Here is a 19,581-nt window from a genome sequence, read left to right as displayed (position 1 = left end):
TGATTGTTTTGGAATAAGAGCCAGCGCAAAGAATCCGAGAGCCACGTGTGTTTTATTGAAGGTCACTACACGACGTCAAGCATAAGGCAACGGGCGCCTGTCGGGGAGCGGGGACAGAGGCAGGGACACGCCAATACCTTTCCTATCGCCTACAGCACCTACAGGGAGGGGAGAAAAGAGCTCGCCGAGCTCGTCAGAGCGCTCAGAACGCCACAGCCCAATGCACCTTTTGTTTTCAGTGAGAAGGGCGCAGGTCACGTTGCCTACAGTAAACCCCAGCCCCAGGCACAGCTCGAAGCCTGGATCCTGGAAGGTTTCTGTGGTCGTGTTACAAATACAGCAGCTGTTTTGGCTACTGAACAGAAGTTGTGGCCAGAGGTGAAGTGCTTTGTTATCTGGACAGGGAAAGCCGCAGCAGGCATTAGCACTACACATTAACTATTAACTACAAGTCTCAAACTCATGCTGTACATCTGTGTGTCACCTACACAGAGTTGTAAACGTGATGCCTCGCCGCTTTGAAACCCGCTGCAGGACCAGGGCTGTGAGGTGTGCGCCCCTCCAGCACACCATGGCAGGTTCCTTGCGCTAAGGAAGATGTTCTGGGATGTTCTGGGGTGCTGCACCACGCTCCCAGAGAACAGGCAGCCTCATCCTACCCCTCCATGCAGAGGATTCGCAGATCCAGGCTGCCAGAGCTGTGGCACAAGCATCATGATGGCCACGGCTGGCTGGTATTCAAGCCTTTCCCAGCACAGCAGCATGTCAAAGCCCCTCAGAAATGTTTAACAAAGGTCAACGTCTGAAGAGGGAATGCTCTGCAGGAAGAGCCATCTCACCTGCCTGCACTAGCCATGCACTTATTGGTAATTCAGTCTCCTGGATACACAGCTCTTAATCAGCCATTTTAGCTTGGACTGCAGCCAAATTACACCCAGCGTAAATGACCTTCTGGTAGTGTGTGTAGTTAACATATAATGAGTTTCCACCTTTACACCTCCCTCCCACCCACCCTAACTGGAAAAACAAAGATTATGAACTCAAATCACCGCTGTAGCTTTATAATTACCAGAACTAATCTCAACTCTCCAGGTTTCATACCCTCATTGCTATAACCCCTAGCAACACAACACTTACTGAGCTGAAGTCTGCCAGGGAGCCTCTCTGGAGCATTCCTACCTCACTCAAGAGCTGCAGCAGAACCTGAATTCCCAGCTTACAGCACATCCTGCTGCCACATCCAGCTGAGATGCAGCGGGCTGATGGCGGGCTTGGTTGCCAGTCAGATCCATAAACACTACAGTACACTATGTTTAAATTTTAAAGGCAAACTGATCAACTCCTTTGTGAAAACACATCTGCCACCTTGGCTAAGCGAGCTACATATGCCAGAGGGGTAGGGCTCTACTGCCCAGCCCCCACAGTTGAGGTATCCTATGAGGAAGCAGAAGACCAAAAGAAAAGATCGTGCCGCTGGCAGTAACTTGCTAGAATTCAGAAGGCAGGAACACTCCTTAAAATGTTTGTCTGGGAAGGGCATTGCTCTGTGTGAAAGAGAAGTTGTTTATTATTGGGTATGGAACATCAGGTCTGTGGGCTGACATGGAGAAAAAACCAGTATGGGTGCTTTTCTACTTATAAATCCAAATTCAGCCCTAATTATCTCTTGATAAAGCCGAATTCAGTGCAAACCTGGAGGGAGATCATTTTCTGTGCTCTAACACGTGCTACAAGTTACTCTAGCCTGTGGCAGTCAGGGGAAGAGGAGTGGTGGTTAGTGGGCACTACGACAAGGGGAGAGAGAACAAACCAGCCCAAACCACGGCAGCCTCAGCCCCCTCCTGGCGGCCGGCCTGGCCCGTGGCACACCCACACATCACAAAGGAGCTCTGGCAGAACCTTTCACCAAGTGCTTTCTTAGGGTGCCAGTCCATCCAGCCATCGGGAGCAAGCGCTGGGAGCCGCTAAGGGAGCACGGGGCCGAGGCTGAGCTCCACGTGGTGGGTGAGCCAGATCACCTCAGAGGTGTGGTCGCCATCCTCGTTGGGCCGGATGGGAGCAGTGAGGTTTTTGAACTCATGCTTCATCTTGAAACTCACAATCACTTCACCCTCTTCCTTCTGTGGGGTGACCTTGATGAAAACTCCCACCTTATTGGCTTTTCTAAAGGCAATGACACTGCAAGGCAGAACACAAAGGAACATTGGGTCAGCCAAGTTCTCAAAGCATTGTTCCAAGTGGAACAATGCTCCCAGAGGAACTCACACCACACTGAAGACAGGAGAGTGAGTTATTCAAAAAGCCAAGTTTTCAAGGGAGAGAATCCCCACTCACTCAGGGTCATCCTGGAAGTCTTGAGGCTCTGCCAGCTCATCGTATTCTGCTGCAGCATCTTTGCCAGCCAGAATAAGCTCCTTGGGAGGAACTGCCACCTGAAACAAAGCATGGAGAGAAAGAAGCCTTTCAGCACTGATCACCAGCTACACTGCAAGCAGGAGAGGGCTCTCCTCTTCTGAGGTCTGCTTCACTGCAGTTTAACAGAAAACAGATTCATCCTCAGCTCTTCTCTGCTCCAGGAGAGCCTGATTAGCACCCTGCCAGTGAAATGATAAATCTCTCCCTTGGGTTTTGGTATCAGTGAACAGACACAATTTCAAAATACTTTGTGGGCTGCTGTTTACATTGGTGACAGTCATTTAAGCTCCAAGGAGGGAAAAGCAGCACAGTTGGCAGGGGCTGAAGGACATATGAAAAGTGTGGCCTGGGGAAGGACAAATGGGAGTGGTAAACTCTGGAAGAGGCTTGGGCTTACACAGCAGGAGAGTGCAATCAATACCTTGGCAGTGCTGTTGATGTTATCAGGGTCTCCCTCCTCACACTCCAGCAATGTGACATGTGTGACGTTCTCCACAGGATTAGTCAGAGTCAGAAGGACTTGGCTCTCCTGGGGAGATTCAGAAATCACAGTTCAAGAAGCAACTGTGCCAAAATTAATTGTTACTGTAACTACCTCCATCTTCTCAGACTGATCAACACATTCAAAATTTGCATCACATCCTCTCAAGGGATGGACAGTGACCACCCCTCATCCATAAGAAAGGCACCAACGCTATGCAAAACTCTTAATATAAGAAATGCATTTTGGGAGTCTGGCTGAGATCTCAATTCCACACCTTTTATTCTTCAGACATTGGCAAGTGCTTGTGATGTCAGATGTCACATTGCACAGCAACCTACTGCTGCAGTGACAAGTACATGCAGTGTTCTGGCCACTCCCTTAACCCCTGCACCCTCTGCATGGAATGAATGGAGCCCTCGGGGAACAACCATCACACCACATCATCTTCCAAAAAGATCTCACATTCACAGCTCCTGCCTATGTCTCAGCCCAAGACAGTTCTGGAAAAGCTACTGACCTTCATGTAGCGCAGGTTTGGAATAGACATGATTCTCACTTCAGGGATGTAGTTACTACAAAATAACAGAGCAAATGACTGTGAGGGACTGTGTTGCTGTCTGTAAAGCTATGAGAACTTTCCTAAAAGGAAAAATGAAGTGTCCTTTTGCTGCATAACCCTAATCCTACAAACCCTGCTACAGTCTGGGGCTGGCACAGCATGCAGTGCTTTTGTCAAACTGCTGAAATCTTTAGTAGATCAGCAAGCAAACCTATTACAGATAAGCTAAATATATTTAAAAAGGTGATTTCACCATCCTAAGGGATGACACAATCCCACAAGACGTCAAAGGAAATTAAAATAGAAGGCATTAACTAAGCATGGACAGGGAGTTGTTGTCCCCAGTCCCTGTTTTGTACTTACACAGCAACCAGCTGGATCTTGAATTTGATAGACGTTGGATTAAATTCTGGTTTGCTCAGGTTATGTTCACATTTCTAGAGAGAAAGGTATTTAAGTCAGCACCAAAAAACAGTGTGCAGTCACAAAATGAAGAATCAGAGCCACAAGTACTGTGTCACCAGCCATGACATTACAGCCTCCAGCACAGCACATAAAAACTATCTGGGGTGCATGTAGCCATCAATGTGCTCAGCTATTGATACTCTATAATGTCATATCCAGCGCTACTAGTGCAATCTCAGAAACACAAGACTTGGAACCAGTCTTCAAAACACCTGGACACAGACTGCAGCACAAATAACTGTAAGCCCTCTGACCTATGCTCCAGAATCCATTAAAAAAATGAAGCAGCTGTAAGTCCTGATCTCCTCATATGCTACTCTTCAAATAAAAAAATCAGCTTGACATTACTTATTTCTGAAAAACTATTCTGCATTTGCAAAGCATTCTGTGTCTTAAATAGTTTTAAGAATATTGCTCTATTACTTTAGGAACTAGATAAATAAACACCCTTGTATGACTGAGAAAACAAATCATGCAATAAAGGCCATGTAGAAAGCCAACAACAGAACTTGGATTTAACTCTTGCCTGTCTTCACTTCCCAGATCTTTGCTTTGCTTCTCTGAAATACTTTCTTCCTGCCTTCACTCTAGTGGCATCTTCAGTATTCTGCACTGCCTCTCCCTCATATTTTGTTTGTTGACTTTTGTCTTTAGTAACAGCAATTTTTTTTTTTTTATTTCAACTATACTGGCAGTTTTCTTTGACTCCTTGGCTAGCAGGGCACTAGCACAAACCACCTTTGTATCTTTATGCATCTTTGACAATGTTGTACCCCTTTCACAACTGTCACCACACCAGAGATGTGACAGTCTCCCTCACCCCCTTAGTGCTGTTACCACTAACTTGGCTGAGAACTTTCAGCAACCAGAAGCATTTGAGTAATTTCTTTTAAAAGAGAAACACACAGCCCATTTCCCAGCAGCCACGTCCTGAGAGCCTGGAAAAGGCACTTCTCTGGATTGAGTTCCCTACCCGGCAGCGCAGTGAGCGTTTGATCAGGAGGTGCTTGTGACGTGGGTAGAGCTGGGAAGCACAGATGGGCTGGAAGTCAGGCTGCAGCAGGCGCTGGCGCAGAGTCGTCACTGGGGACACAACAGAAAGCAAGACAAAGAAATGTCTCAGGAACTGAAACTCTAGCTGGATTCTACGTATGCACCTGACACTGTGTGGAGACCTGCCACACCTCCAAGACACCTAATTTCACCTGCAGCCTGTAATTCAGAAGCCACTGGCAACTATCACATTTCTAGATATAGAAAGGCAAAAGCACTGGTGAGAAATAAGGGACCCACATCTTTCTTCAAAGCTGAGCTTGGATGGAAACAAAAGTTTTGTAATAACTAAAACATAGTTCTTTCCCTCACCACAGCAAATGAGTTTCACAGCTTTGTTACCTTCACAGCTGGGTGCTGCATGACTACAATACACAGATTTTTAGCAAGGAGTTTGAGTAACTCACACTCACATGTAGAATTAGAGAAAACATAGTTCCCAAAGCAAGAAACTCCCAGCAGCCAAAACCTCCCATGGGTTTCTCTCAAAATGCAGGCTCCTCACTGTTCCAGTGCTGGAGAGGCAAATGAGCCACCTGGCACCTTTCCCTCCCTCACTGTGGGGAACCAGGAAAGTTCTTCCTGTTGGTCTTCTGCACCAACATCAAACTCACAATGGCAACAGTTTCACGAGAGAAGGAGACAAGGATGATCTACCCCTTCTGAAAACCTTGCATGAATTAATTGATACTGGCTGACTCTGTAGGCCTGCAGAACTACATCATCCATTCCACTTGGGACCACCTCAGCTGGAAGCCCACATCACTCCTGTGCCTGCTGGTTTATCCCGTTTGCACCGAGTCTTACGGATAAATTTACAGTATTTGTGGATTAAATTAATGAGTCAGCCAAAGAACTGGCAAGTGCACACAGGCTGTTCCAAGCTGATGTCACAGCAATGCGCAATTGTTACTCAACAGCCCACTTTTGATTCCGGCTCCCCAGCAGCTGCTATTTCCTTATTTCCTGCTATTATGTGAACAAGGACATCAGCTTTTTTCTCCATCCAAAAGTTGATGCTTCACACACACAAAAATTAAGGCCAGCAAGAAAATTAAATAACCCTTCAGGCCTTCTGTCTCTTGAGCTTTCCATGTACAACATGAAGCTGAGGCTGCATTCAAAGTTACCATGTAAGAAGTCATGTATTTCCCAATATTTCAATCCCAGGATGAAAATGACCAAAAACTTGGATCATGAGGAATGTCACAAGCTTTTAGGCAATGCCCATGTTACAAAATGTAAGGCAAAAAGTCAGAGAATACTAAGGTTTCACCTTCTGTCAGATTGATAGGTCTTGTGTAGTAATCCTCAGGAAGAGGCTCCACTTCTTCCACTGCATCAGCTGGCTCGATCTTGATCTCCTTCTGGTCTTCTCCTTCTTTCAGGCTAAAGCAAAATAAGGGGCAACTCAGTCATTAAATAAGGCATGTGTGTTCTGACAGTAACAGCAGTAACTACAGCACAGAAGGCAGCGAGATCTGAGATTGCACAACAATAATTGCAACAAGAGTGTGAATGGTCACTTGTTCCTCTTGGGAGAAAGCAGAACATCTGGAGCTGCAGCTGAGAGATGCTGAGGACCTGACACCTCTGCAGTGCTTGAATGGAGAAATCTTCTCTCACTGCTATCTGCTAATTATCTTCCTAGAGTTGCTTTACTCCTCTCTTGATTACACCTTCAATCCTCCCTCCAAAGGTAACCCCAACCCTGAGACTCACCAGAGTCCAGCAAGGGCACTGATGGGAGCTCCAGGCCTCTGGCGTTGAAGCCTTGTTCCAAGGCTGTATTTGTCCTACAAGGGCAAAAGGAACTGTCACCTTCAGGTCTGTTTCCTGATGGGACAAAAAGTTACCTGCTGCAAACTCATCCTTTGAGCTGCATGACAAGCATGGGGATACAAGCAAAGGAAAGCAAAAAGGAAAAGGTATTCAACGCTTCCTAAGATATATTTTTCTGCTTAAACTGTTAGCAAAGAGAAACAATTCCCACTGCACTGCAGATGGGGAAAGACAGATGTGTGTGGCTCCTGCTTATAAAGCTTTTTGCTCCTTCCTCAAATCACCAGCCTGCACTACTGACACATTTACCCTGGATATTCTCTTCAGAGCAACTCCATGTCAAGTAGCGTAGAATGAGAGCTCAGCTGCCAAAAAAAAGTGGGTTATGTGGTTATACATCCATCAGGAAGGCTCTGTAGCACTACTTGAAGCAGCTGAAAGGTTCAAACTCCTACAAGCCTTGTTACCTACAAGTCTGTCTCACCAGAAATAGCTGAGCTCCTCAGCTTTCTACAGCTGAGCTGTACACAGGGTGCTTGGAGGAAGACATCTTCCTTCTGGGCAGGGCTGAAAACCTGAATTCTCATCAAATGAGAAATGTGAGCATCAGCCTACTCTGGTGATTTTTCAAGGATGAGATGATTAATGTTAGTGGCACTTGCCTTGGCCAAACAGACAGCTGTGTCTCAAGCCAAGCTTGCTGAAGGACTGTTTTTCAGGTGTACATTACTTACTCAAAGACATTGCCCTGTTTCTAAACTAACATAAAATATGTTTTGTAAAAAATGTTACCCTCTGAAGAGTTAGACTTCACCTAACTCTTAAGCACACCCACAGCCTGAGGCAGGGTGTAGGATCTGTTACTCCCCTTCAGTTGGTACCATGAGAGCTTTAACACCAGCAGAAACTGAAAAGACTTACCACTACGTGTATAGTGTGTTGCTGTGGAGAGCCCCCAAAATAGCAGCAGGTAGCAATGGAGACAAAAAATGCAGCCATAAGACACAAGCAAGGGCACAGAGCAAGCACAATTCATAGAAGTAGCAAGCATATGCAGTCACAAGTGAGCATTTACCTGCCAGGTACAATAAACAAGTCATTCAAGCCACAACCAAGTTTTAAGGTTAATTTCAGTAGTGATTTCATGCAGAGAAGTGTCAGACAATGCTGATCTATCTGTCACTGAACTGTGGGATGAACTGTCCTGAGAAAGAGCTACCACTGGCACTGTGGCTGCAGTTGCACTGCACTTCACTGCTGGAGAACATATTTCTTTGACACGGCAAGTGTAAACCCTTCTGGCAGCGATGGGGAGGACTAGCAGAGAGAGTGGCAATGTAATACACGGTAATGAGTGTAAAAGTATTCATCCCTTAAGAAAGCTTCATTCTCTTCATATTGTCCTCAATTAGCCAAAGCTGGGCAGCCCTATTGTGCTATCAACTATCTAATTTTCCAGGCAGAGGCTGTTGTGGATGACTTTCCCTGCTCTGAGAGGATGGCACAACCAGCTCACCGAGTAGGCATGGGGAACGTAGTTGCGGCGTCGTGCCAGCTTCTTCCTGTCCCGCTCGATCTTCTCCTTCTGAGCCAGCTGCTGGTAGTACTCCACCAGTTTGTTAATCTGGAGGGAGGAATAGGGAGCACTGTCACCTCAGCTGCAGCATTTGCTTGTGAACTAGCTGAGGTTCCTGCTACTTGTTTCACTCTGTTCCTAGTACCAGCTGTACTGTGCAGGACGTACTTCAAGAAGCCTGTGTACCTTAGCATGTCTTAACCACACTGTGGGTGACAAACTGACCTTCCCTTGGGATTGATGTGTGTTGGAGGTTAGTGTCCAATTCTCACTTTGCAATTCAGCAACTGAGACTCTGTTGACAAATTTGCCATGACTGCATAGAGTAATGTCATGTGGCCAACTCTGAGCAATTTGGATTGGCAGAGCAAACAGCATCTTTAGCATCTTTTCCCCCCTCCCCGAGGCTGGTCACATTTAGAGTGGAGCCCTAACGGGTAACAGGGAAGGGTGTTAAAGGTGCAGTTGTGTTTTCCAGATCCTAGACACATTTTTGATTGGAAAACAGCTTTTTGTCACATACATACGCAGCACATTCACCTTAATAGCACCATTAGATAGGTTGGTTTCAACTGAGCTTCTTCTCAAAAGGAGATTTTATACTGCCATATCCTCAGGGGAGCCTCTAAAAGGCCTTCCCTCCATTGAATTCAGTCAAGGTGCAGATTAGGAACTGGAACTGGTATCTGAAGGATTATATAGATGCAGAAAAAGTGATTGAGAGGGCCTGACACTAACAGTTCTTTCTGGCTGATGCATTTCAGCCCAAGCACAGCTTTCCCACTCACTCACCCTCTGTGTGTGAGGATTCTCCGGCTCCTGCCAGCCACCACTTGCTGCACAAGAGAAGAGAAAAAGCCAAGTCCACACAGGTTTCCAGATGCCACAGAGAAATCACACCAAACATTCAACTATCTTGGTGTTATTTATAAAATATGATATTCCCATTTTTGCTACACCTACCAATGCAATTGTTTAAGTTCGTGTCTGTACAAATATACACCTCTGAAAGCACTGCACAAGCAGGTTTGGAATGAAGGAGCTCTGACAGCTTTCATATTGTGTTTTTAAACAAATGTAGCCTGAGAGATACTCAGGATAGCACCCAGGAGTCACACCAACAGCAGGTACATGTGCTTTTATGTGTGTCTCTCATTACTGGCTGCTGCTGTCTCTGCATCCTCGGCTCCATTTTCAGTCACATCAACACTGGAAGTCAGAAGATTTGCTTGTCCTACTCAACCCCATTTCTGGAGCCTGACAGGTACTTTCTGTACGTCTCACATACCAAAAAAACAGATGAAAGCTTTGTTCTAGTGCTCTTGTGAAGAGAAAAGCCAAATTCAAACACTGACTAGCAACCCTGGAATAAGTCTAAATCAACAAAAGTGATGGAAAATAAATTACATGTTTATGCTGTCAGACTGAGCAGCTTCAAAGACAGTGAAAGCACACAAACAAGATCTCAGCTGTGGGGAGAGTGCACTGACTAAATCAGTTCGAGTTTTCTCACTACTCAGGTAACACAGGCATAAAAGTAGGTCACATATTCCACCAACTCAGCTCAACTCTTCAGAGGAGTCTTCAACAACAAAGAGTTTTCCTGTGAATTTCCAACTACAACTCCAGTCCTAGACAGATATCAAGTCTGTAGTACAGTGGGGAGCTAATTGGATTATCTGCTACCTTCAAAACATGAACTGGGCTCGTGCTGTAACTCAGTTTTCTGTCTTTTAACTGTCCCTTACCGACAGACTTGTCTGCCATGCCCACGTCCCGGGAAGTCCAGCGGCAGAAGCCACAGGCCAGGTAATAGGCTTTCTTCATGGTGGTCTTGGCTGGGTCGTCGGGCAGCGGGGCAGGGATGCTCGTGGCCCGTGTGGAAAGGGTGTGCATGCAGCAGGGGCAGTCAAAGCAGTTGGCACACCTGCAGACAACAAGGCAGGGCTCTCAGAAGGGTCCCAGGCTGAGAGAAATGCTCCCAACAGCCACATCAGATCATTAACTCCTAGGCAACAGCACTAGGGATAAAGGCCAGCAGAGTCATCACAGGAACATGGGAGATTCAGAGCCAGCATAAGAGCAGCAGCAGTGAGAAACATACTGTGATACTAAAAAACCTCTGTATTATGAGCCCAGATCATTAAAAAAATGATACAACACATGATACATCATGGAAAGACACATATTCCCCAAAACAGACTCAAACACAACAAGCAGCCATGTAACTTTTTGAAGAGTTTCAGACAGACTTGGGAAGGGACTGTTTTAAATAGGGAACCTTGATGAAAAAAAAACAATACCAAAACAACTTCACCTGTTCTTTTTCAGCTTGGCTTCAGCTGAAGGCATGTTTTCCAGGCAGCTGGGGCAGTAGTGAGAGTCCACCTGAAGAAGACACAGTCACATCACACACATTACCTGGCACACTTTTGTCCAAAAAGTCCCAAACTGCCACATGATCCAACAAGAATTCATCTCTTGCAACAGCAGGGTGAAGCCAGGGAAGGCTCGAGACATTTTTTGGTATGCAAAAAACCTTACCCCATCTCAGACAGATTTTGATCTTCAATAACACAAATTGTAAGGTTTCTTATGTCAGAAGGGATTAAACAGCTCCACCTTGCAAATGGGAAAAGATCAGCTGGGTGTTGACCTTTAGCAGTCACCAGAATCTCAATATTCAGCTTGAACAACAGTTTTAATATTTTCTTTTCTACTTAAGACCTAAATTTATTCTGTCCCCGCAGTTACATTGGTCAGATACATGAATATTTCAGAAGATGCTTTGTATCTCTCTGCTGTCACAGTGAATATTGTTAATTAAAACAAGAGCAGGAAGACTGGGGGCCCCTTCTTGAAGAGGAATTCAAACTAATTATTAAGCATGGCCACACTCAATGACTACACTGCTCACACCACAGTGAATTCATGACCAATACAGCCAGATCACAAATCCACTCTTCAGAGGCCTCAACATTTCCTTAAAGATGTCTCTTCTGAGATCCGGGCTGCACAGTCATTCCTTCAAGGCTTTCCAAATCTATCAAAATTTCTAAATTCAACCAAGCTTACACAAGCTTACAAAACCAGGCTCAGCGATTTTAATACAATTTATGAAGCCAACCCCGTTCCCACAGCAAAAATGGTAGCGTATAATGAGGAGGGGTTAGTGTCTGGGGGGGGTGGTCCTTGCCCCTCCACGGCTGGGCCCGATGGGGATGGGGGCGGAGGGTCTTGACCCAACGGTGGGGTCCCGCCGAGGGGTGAGGGGTCCCCGCGGCCCAGGTCGGACCCCATCGAGCTTTGGGGGGGTCCCGCTCCCCCAGCCGGGGCTGTTTAGGGGGGCACGTCCCCCATGAGGGGAAGCCGCCCCGGTGCGCTCGCCCAGCCAATCACAGCCCGAGTTCTGCCGACGGACAGGCGCGCACAGCCAATCCAAGGCGCAGCTCCGCCCCATCCGTCACTCGCGACCAATCCCCGCGCTCCGTGCAGCGCTGCGCCCACCCGCCAGATGCGGTAACAACCAATAGCAAAGCAAAAATAGAGTGAGTGGCGGGAGAGCGACCCAATCGCTGTGCACAGAGAGAGCACCGTCCCACCCGGTCCCACCCGGTCCCGCCCGGTGTGCGGCGCGGCCCGTCCGCCGTTACCTCATGCGAGACGCACTCGAGCGAGCGGAGCTCACTGCAGTAGCGGCAGAAGTACAGCTGCGGCAGCGGCGCCCGCAGCTCCTTCTCGCCGCGCACCAGGTACAGCACCCGCTCCGACTGCAGCAGCGACGCCATCTTGGGAGCGGGCGGGCTCCGCCGCGCCGCGCCGCCTGACGTCACCGCGCCGCACCGCCTGACGTCACCACACCGGCCTGACCGCGTGATCCCGCGGGGCAAGCAAGGGGGTCGGCGCTTCAGTCCCACCCAGTGCCCCCAGTGCCCCCCGGTGCCCCCCAGTGCTCCCCAGTGCCCTCGGTGTCCCCCGGTGTCCCCCGGTGTCCCCCAGTGCCACGGGCAGGGACACTCAACTTGCATCCCGGAGCTGCCGGGCCCGTCCGGCCTGGTCTTGGACACCGCCAGGGGTGGGGCAGCCACAGCTGATCTGTGCCAGTGCCTCACCACCCTTGCAGAGAAGGATTTCTTCCCAATGTCCCATCTATCCCTGTCCTCTGGCAGTGGGAAGCAGCTCCATCTTGTCCTGTCACTCCTGAGCACTTGTCCTAAGTCCCTCTCCAGCTCTCTTAGAGACACTTCAGGCACTGGAAGGGATTCTGAGGTCTCCTGGAGCCTTGCCTTCTCCAGGTGAACATCCCCAGTTTTCCCAGCCTGGCTCCAGGGCAGAGGGGCTCTGCCCTCGAAACAGCTCCATGCCTTCCTCTGGAGTCACCCCAGCAGCTCCACGTCCTCCTTGTGCTGGGAACCCCGAGCTGGACACAGCTCCAGGTGGGTCTCACCAGAGCACAGCAGAAGGGATGATCTTTTCACACCCTAAAGGTGGTCCCTCTTCCGTCTCATGTCCACTTAAATAGGATCTTTACAAGAACGAACATTCCTGTGCTGTGGAATCAGCAGGGAAGCATGAGATCTGTGGATGCTGTGCTGTGTGCCTGGAGGGCAGAGCTCGCATCAGCAAGCCACCCCCAGTTTGCTGCTGGATACTCCAAACAGGCACCAGTGCCAGCCTGGCCTGTGGCATGAATCCACCATCCTCATCCCAGTATCCATCCCCACAAAGTGCCTGGAGTCAGTCCATGCCCTCTGCCCACCGCTTGCAGCTCCACAGGAAACCCCAGTCCGTGAGGATCTGCTGCTGCTCACGATAAAAACCCCGCATGCTTTTTATCCGCCTGCAGCAGCTGGAGTGGAGCACTGCTGGGAAGGCAGGGAGGAGGCTGCCCGTGCATTCTCCCAGCAGAGCTGCGTGTCCAGGCCGTGCCTGGAGGCCAGGGGTGTCTTGAGAGCATGTGGTAGGGCTTTCCACCACCTGAAATCCAACAGGTTTCCCTGGGAAAAGGCAGGAGTGAGAGGTGCAGTGTGTGGCTCCCACGGTGACTGACACTGAGCTTATGTCACAGAAGGAAAGTCGGAGCATCCCATCTTGCTTTTGCCATTCAGCATTGCCAGTGGAGTGGAATATTCCACTGGGCAGAAGAAACACGGTTCCCAGCCAGCAGGCTGAGGTCTGTCCCCTCCCTGGCGATGCTCTCTGTGAAAAACGAGGTTCACATATTTTTTTTAAAGAATTTAAAAGTTTAATAAAAAGACAATTAGGAGATAAAAATAAAGTATACAGATATGGCCGGGTGTCTCTGCATTCAGCCAAGAGAGCACACCTTACTAACAAAGGATTGTCCCTTAAAACCAGAACCCTACTACATATCCATAAAGTTTTATACATATTCATACATTCTTCTTAGGATTTTTGGTGTTCTTCTGTTTAGTTTTCTCTTGCCCCCTTTCCAATAGATCAATCTTCTTGGCGCCATCGAGTTTTACATTCCCTGATAACAGAAATGCAGTAAATTCCTCCCCCAGAACTCTGGTCAGGCAGTCTTCATCTGGATAAGATAGTTTACGAACGCAGGGGGTCTCTAGCTATCTTTTTCAGTCTTTGAGTTATACAAACAAAAGTAGTTTTTGTTTTAATACTATACCATAGCTTAACATATATGTATTATAACACTATTTCTAAGTTTCATCAGTAACAGAAATAAAGGAAACTATATTAATACAGCTAAATTTTCTAATCTTATACATATAACACTCATTATATTTGCGAAAAGCCAAAAATATGATCTGCATTTATAACACCTCTGCCCGTGTCTCTGTAAAGCCCCCTGCCCGAATCCCTGGGGAGTGCGGGCACCTCGCTGCGGGCGGCTATGGAGGCTCTGGGTGGTCTTGCCCTGGCCTCGGGGGCAAGTGGGAGCCTGTGAGCCCTGAACTGAGCACAGGCAGGAGGGGGATGGAGTAGGGAAGACCCTTTGTTAAGGACTAAGAAGTGAAATGTCCCCACGGTTCTTCCCTGAGACCTTCGGGCTCAGCTCCGGGGGCACTCGCCCAGTGGAGATTCTGGGGTGGGATGACAAGAGCTGTATTCCTATTTTATTCTGCTGTAGAAAAAACCTCTTGCCGTACCTTGCCTTTCATTTCCTTCCTTCCCCTTCCTTCTATCCCCTTCCCCTTCTTCTCCCCCCCTGCCGTCCCCCGCGGGCCGGGCCGGGCCGGGCGGGGCCAGGCGGAGTCTTTTTCTCCCGGCGGGATCTGCCGCTGCTGGAGCTTCTCGCAGCAGCTGGAGCAGGAGCCGGGTTCCGAGTGGGTGCCGCAGCCTGGCAGCGCCGCGGGTAAGGGGATGCGGGCAGGCAGGACGGGAAGGGCACGGGCAGGGCACAGAGGGCACGGGCAGGGCACAGACAGGGCACAGGCAGCTGCCGCCTCTCCCCCACGGCATCGTGTCCCCACCCCCGAGGTGCCGGGCCAGGACGGGGACACAGCCGCGGTCCCCGTGGAGGGAGGTCCCCGCTCCCCGGCCCCTCCGTCCCCTTCAGCTGATGGATAACTCCGTGACTCAGCACGAGGTGCGGGTGGGGGGCACACACAAGGCTCCCCAGAAAGGGGGGCTCCTGGCTGACCTGACCCCACCGCTTCCCCACGTGAAATACACCGCTGAGTGACCAGCCGGACACCCGGCTGTGGCTTTCCTTTATCAACTCCTGTAACAAACAGTAGAAATTAATAGAGAAGTTTTTCCCTTGGGCTTTTATCCAGTGCCTTCAAAGCATGCTATAAATCTTGGGGGTAATTGAAGGAGCTTTTAACAGAGGCTCTCGAAAGAGCCCAAGGTGAAAGCTGGACCTGGCCACAGGGGTGTCCCTGGAGAGAGCAGCAGGGGATTGGAGGGGACTCTGGCTATGGGAGGGATGGAGGGGGCTGTCCCACCACTTCTCTGCCTTTTCCTGGAAGGATGGACCTCCCTCACCTCACGAGTCCTACCGACCTCCCCAAGCACATCCTGGATATCTGGGTCATCGTCTTGATCATCCTGGCCACCATCCTCATCATGACAGCGCTCGTGCTGTGCCCAGCCACTGCCGTCATCATTTACCGAGTACGAACGCACCCCACGCGCAACGGCATCGTGTGAGGCACGGGCAGTGGGGGACGCTGGGCTGGGGACTGCATGGGACCCTGTGCCAGGGACCTTGACAGGGCACCCTGAGAGCTGGAGCCTGAGCAGGAGCTGGCGTGGGCCAGCACCTGAACCTGCTCCTCTACCTGGCTCTCACTGGGTACCCCCTGCTCATTTTGCCCACCGAGCTCACGGGGACCGTGGGGGAAATGACAACACGGGCAGCATGGGGAGAGGTGTGACTTTGCAGACGTGTCCAGCTGGAAATATCTCACTCCCGTGACGGAGGCAGGCTGGTCTTGCTTTCACTGTCTGCTCCCAGGCAAGCAGTAAGGAGTGGAAATGCCTGACAAAGTTATTTCTTCTTTGGAGTCCCAGCTGTCAAGGTGGTTGGGGAAAAAAGAGTCAAGATGGATGTGGCTTCTGGCTGTGCATTTAGCACTTGGCTAAAAGCATCGATGACAGAGCTTGTGCTGGCTGCACAGCAGACGTGCAGCTGGCACTGACTTCTCTATCCATTATCTGCTGAAATGACAGGAAAATCCTGCAGGGCTCTTGGTTCCTCTGGGTCTCGTGGGGCAGAGGAGTGTGTGGTTCCTGCCAGTCTGCACACTGGCTGCACTCCCCACTTCTGATAGTGAGAGCTCCCACTGTTTGCCCAGCACAACAGCCCTGCTGAGGAGTCTGTGCACGCCTCACCTGGGCAGGTAAAGCGGGAGGAGCGGGTTTGTGCCCAGCCACTGGCAAGGGATCATGTAAGCTCTTGTACTCCCCTTTGTTATGAAATAAATGGACTTTATCCTTCATGTGAATGTGTCATGCAGCTCTGTCCATACTATGGGTGGTGTCTGGCTCTGCAGGATCTGGAATACTTTGCAGCCTCTCCAGAAACCCTCCCTGCTCTGACCTCCTGCACTGCCTTGCCTCAGGGTCCCTGCGGTTCTATCTGGCCGTGGAGCCCAGCAGGAAACTCACTGCCAGCCCAGCCCCACGCTCCAGGAGGGCAAACCTCAGTCTGGACACAGTGGGTGGGAAGGATCCCTCAGGACTTTCTGACAGTGGTTGTGGCTGTTTTCCTCCCACTCGGGTGACTGGCACTACTTCCCTCACACCAGCCTCGTGCCGGGTCACTGTGTCAGGAGCCCTGGGGCTGAAACTGCATCTTGGTGACTCACAGCAAGAAAGGTCACAAAACTGACAGAATGAATCAGGCAAGGATGTGGGGAAACACTACGGTGATGCTGGTGGGAATTATTTAAATCCTATTTTCTGTGCTGAAAAGAGCAACCGGCCCTGCAGTGTTGGAAACCCTGTGTGCCATCCCTGTGCGGCTTGATCCACAACAGCCAGATGTGGGTTTGCATTGGGTGGTGGGGCCAGAGGGGCAGGATGTTCCCAGGGAAGCAGAACCTTGGGCAAACACCTCCCACCTTGGGGAGGGAGCCTAGCAGAGGGATGCAGACCCTGGGGAGCAACTGGAGCCACTGGCTTGTGCTGGGAGGGAGCAGACACTTATTCCTTGCCCAGCCAAAAAACATATTTCTGTTTTGAGCTATCAACTCTTCCCCTTTCGAGTTGCAGAGTTTGAGGCAAATAACCAGAGTTGTTTTGCTGTTTTTCTTCCTCACTCCCTCCCTTGCTGGCACGGTGCAGCGCAGCTGGAGGACATTACAGATGTGCAGGGTGGGAGCAGGCCTGGCTTTGCTTTCCCCCATGCTCCACCCCAGCATTGCTTCCCTGGGGGCACTGTGGGGATAGCCAGCGGCACCAGGAAGAAGAGCTGAGCAGCTTTGCTATGAGAGGAATAGAGGAGAAGCCACAAACATGGGAGTGGTTTGGGAAGGAAGCCTGGTTTGGAGCAAAACACGAAGGAAAGCATGGAACACCTCCCCCCCCGTCCATGCAACCACAAATGATGGCTGTTCCCACCTCTGCATTCCCCTTGTCAAGAGCAGCAGAGGGAAGTCAGAGATTTCCTTTCTTGGTAAGAATTTTCTGGGAAGTTTCAAACCCGTGGCAAACATTTCCAGGAAAGCGCTTGGAAAGACAGGTTTCCTCATAATAACAACAAACATGGAGCTAAATGGCAGCAGAGGTAAAGCAGGGAGAAGCCAAGACATTTTTTAAAGCATTAAGATGGCGGAGAAGGGATTTAAACTGGATTTCCAACACTGTCAAGTTGGAAATTCCTCCTCCAGGATGGAGTGAGATAACCAAATCCCCCTGTGGCCCTGGCTTCAGTGCCTGAAGAATGATGGAGCTTGAAGGCAGGATTTGCATGGAGTTTTGCCAAGGAAAAATGCCTTTCTGTTGAGAAGCGGGTCCTGCTCTGGTGACACTGTAGCAGCCAGGGTGATGTGGGCACCGAAGTGATTCAGCACCCACTGGGATGCTTCCCTGGAGGTGCTGGCCTGTGGCAGGAGCTGGCTGCTGGCCCGTGGGGGCTGCTGCTGGTGGAGGCACGTGGGGCAGTCCCAAAAGGGAGAAGGGGGTGAAGGATGCTGGCTCTCACCTTGCCTCTGGGCAGCCTACCTTCACAGCAGGAAGGAGGGACAATGGGCAGGAGCATTTCTATGGGCTGGGGCAGAGCAGCGAGGGCTGGGTGAGCTGCGGGCTGGCAGTCTGCGGGCTGGGGAAGCCTGGTGCTCAAAGAGCTGGGGCCTCTCGCCTGGCAGAGCTTGCTTTGTGTTTGCTTCCCATCCCACACTTAGAACAAAGCGTCAGAGGTTGCCCTGGGATTGATGCCAGGCCAGGCTGCCAGAGGGAAGCTGCACTGCTTCTTAGCCAGGGCAATGCTGTCTGCTGCTGCCCAAGTTCCCTGCCACTGTCCTGCCATGCTGCTGGCACCATCCCTGTCCCTCTGCATGAAAATACTCCTTGGTCAGCTCCAGGACAAGCCAAGCAGGCAGCACTAGATGGTCCCCACCGCTGCTTTCACATTTGCTGTGCTCAGTTGGGCCCATGCAGCCTGGCACAAGGTCTCTGCAGCCCCAGCACGTGGCTCAGGGAACAACAGCCAGGGAGGCTGGTGGCAGCGGCAGCATGGTGGCTGGGGAGCTGGATGTGCCTGGCCTCCCGCCCCGGACTCCTGCCAAACATCTGCAGCAGGCGGGAGCTGGCTCCTGCCCGGCTCTGGTGGAAAAACAATTCAGCAGAAAGGTTCGTGCGAGGGTCAGCCCGCCCTGCACAGCTTTTTGGGGTGGGGGACCCCAATCCTGCAGGATGGAGCAGCACAGTCTTGATGGAGCCCCTGGCCCCCTTGGCTCTCCCGTGCAGCCTCCAGAATGGCATGCACTCTGTGCAGCACGCTGGGGACACTGGGTGACATGCCTGGGGTGCCACAGAAGCTCAGTGGCAGAGAGGGAATCCATCGGCTGTGTCTCATTAACTCTTTCCCTATTCCCAAACTCCACCGAGGCTGATTTGGCACTGGGACACAAGGAGACAGGACTTGGATAAACAGGTCCCTTATTTTTATTTTGGTTTTAGGAAACTGAGCTCAGGAGTGACTCAGACTTTCACTGCTCATGGCAGGGATCAGGGACACGTGGAAGGGACACAACCACACTGTGCCACACACCACTACAACCAGATGTGGGTGGCTGTTCCTGTGGTGGGAAATAGCGGGGCAGGGAGCCCCCCAGCTCTGTCCCAGCTCTGTTGTAGGAAGTGGCTCTGGTCAAGACCAGAAGTGTGAGCTGTTCTGGGGAGCACAGCACTGGTCCATGTTGACTGCAGGATGCAGAGATGTGCAGACAGCATGCAGGCCAGGAGCTGCAGCCTCATGCCTCAAATCTCCCTAGAGGCTGTGAAGTAGGTGGGTAGGGCCAAACCTTGGGTATTTGCTCCTACAGGTTTTGGCAAGGAGCCACCTTGCTCCACTCACAGCCGTATCAGTGAGAGTTGACCAGAGCACCCCTGTGGCTGGCCTGGCTCTTGGCATGTTGTGATGGGCTCTGTGCAGTCCCCAGGCAGTGGCTGAGCATCCTGAGGGTTTGCCTGGACCTGGGTGAACAGCCCACACTGCTTAGGGTCCAGGCAGGGCAGGGCTAAGCCATTCCCCCAGTAGCAGTGCAGGTTTAAAGCTTTGGGAAATGCTGCCTGTGCAGAGACCCCCAGCTCCCC

General features: G+C 50.5%; 2 protein-coding genes across 3 annotated transcripts; one reads left to right on the top strand and one right to left on the bottom strand.

Moving 5' to 3' along the window:
- Positions 1–33: 33 nt before the first annotated feature.
- On the bottom strand, positions 34–12,158 carry DCTN4 (dynactin subunit 4). 2 transcript variants are annotated; one of them, XM_015642240.3, is made up of 14 exons: positions 11,988–12,158; positions 10,652–10,722; positions 10,083–10,261; positions 9,127–9,170; positions 8,275–8,382; positions 7,680–7,700; positions 6,699–6,772; positions 6,253–6,365; positions 4,897–5,006; positions 3,822–3,895; positions 3,417–3,471; positions 2,837–2,944; positions 2,335–2,432; positions 34–2,178 (listed from the first exon to the last, which is right to left on the bottom strand). In XM_015642240.3, exons 1-14 carry the CDS (start codon positions 12,120–12,122, stop codon positions 1,965–1,967), a joined length of 1,404 nt encoding a protein of 467 aa, XP_015497726.1. In that variant the 5' UTR covers positions 12,123–12,158; the 3' UTR covers positions 34–1,964. The 2 variants fall into 2 exon arrangements, with proteins under 2 accessions (XP_015497726.1, XP_015497728.1); XM_015642242.3 differs by lacking the exon at positions 7,680–7,700 and having other exon boundaries at positions 1,965–2,178; positions 11,988–12,157.
- A 2,430-nt stretch (positions 12,159–14,588) lies between these two features.
- SMIM3 (small integral membrane protein 3) lies at positions 14,589–16,262 on the top strand. The gene is made up of 2 exons (XM_015642054.3): positions 14,589–14,671; positions 15,291–16,262. Exon 2 carries the CDS (start codon positions 15,292–15,294, stop codon positions 15,469–15,471), a length of 180 nt encoding a protein of 59 aa, XP_015497540.1. The 5' UTR covers positions 14,589–14,671; position 15,291; the 3' UTR covers positions 15,472–16,262.
- The last annotated feature ends 3,319 nt before the right edge of the window (positions 16,263–19,581 follow it).

This window comes from Parus major, chromosome 13, assembly GCF_001522545.3.
Source record: "Parus major isolate Abel chromosome 13, Parus_major1.1, whole genome shotgun sequence".
Lineage (NCBI taxonomy): Eukaryota > Metazoa > Chordata > Aves > Passeriformes > Paridae > Parus > Parus major.
This window is presented reverse-complemented; position numbering and strand designations above follow the sequence as displayed.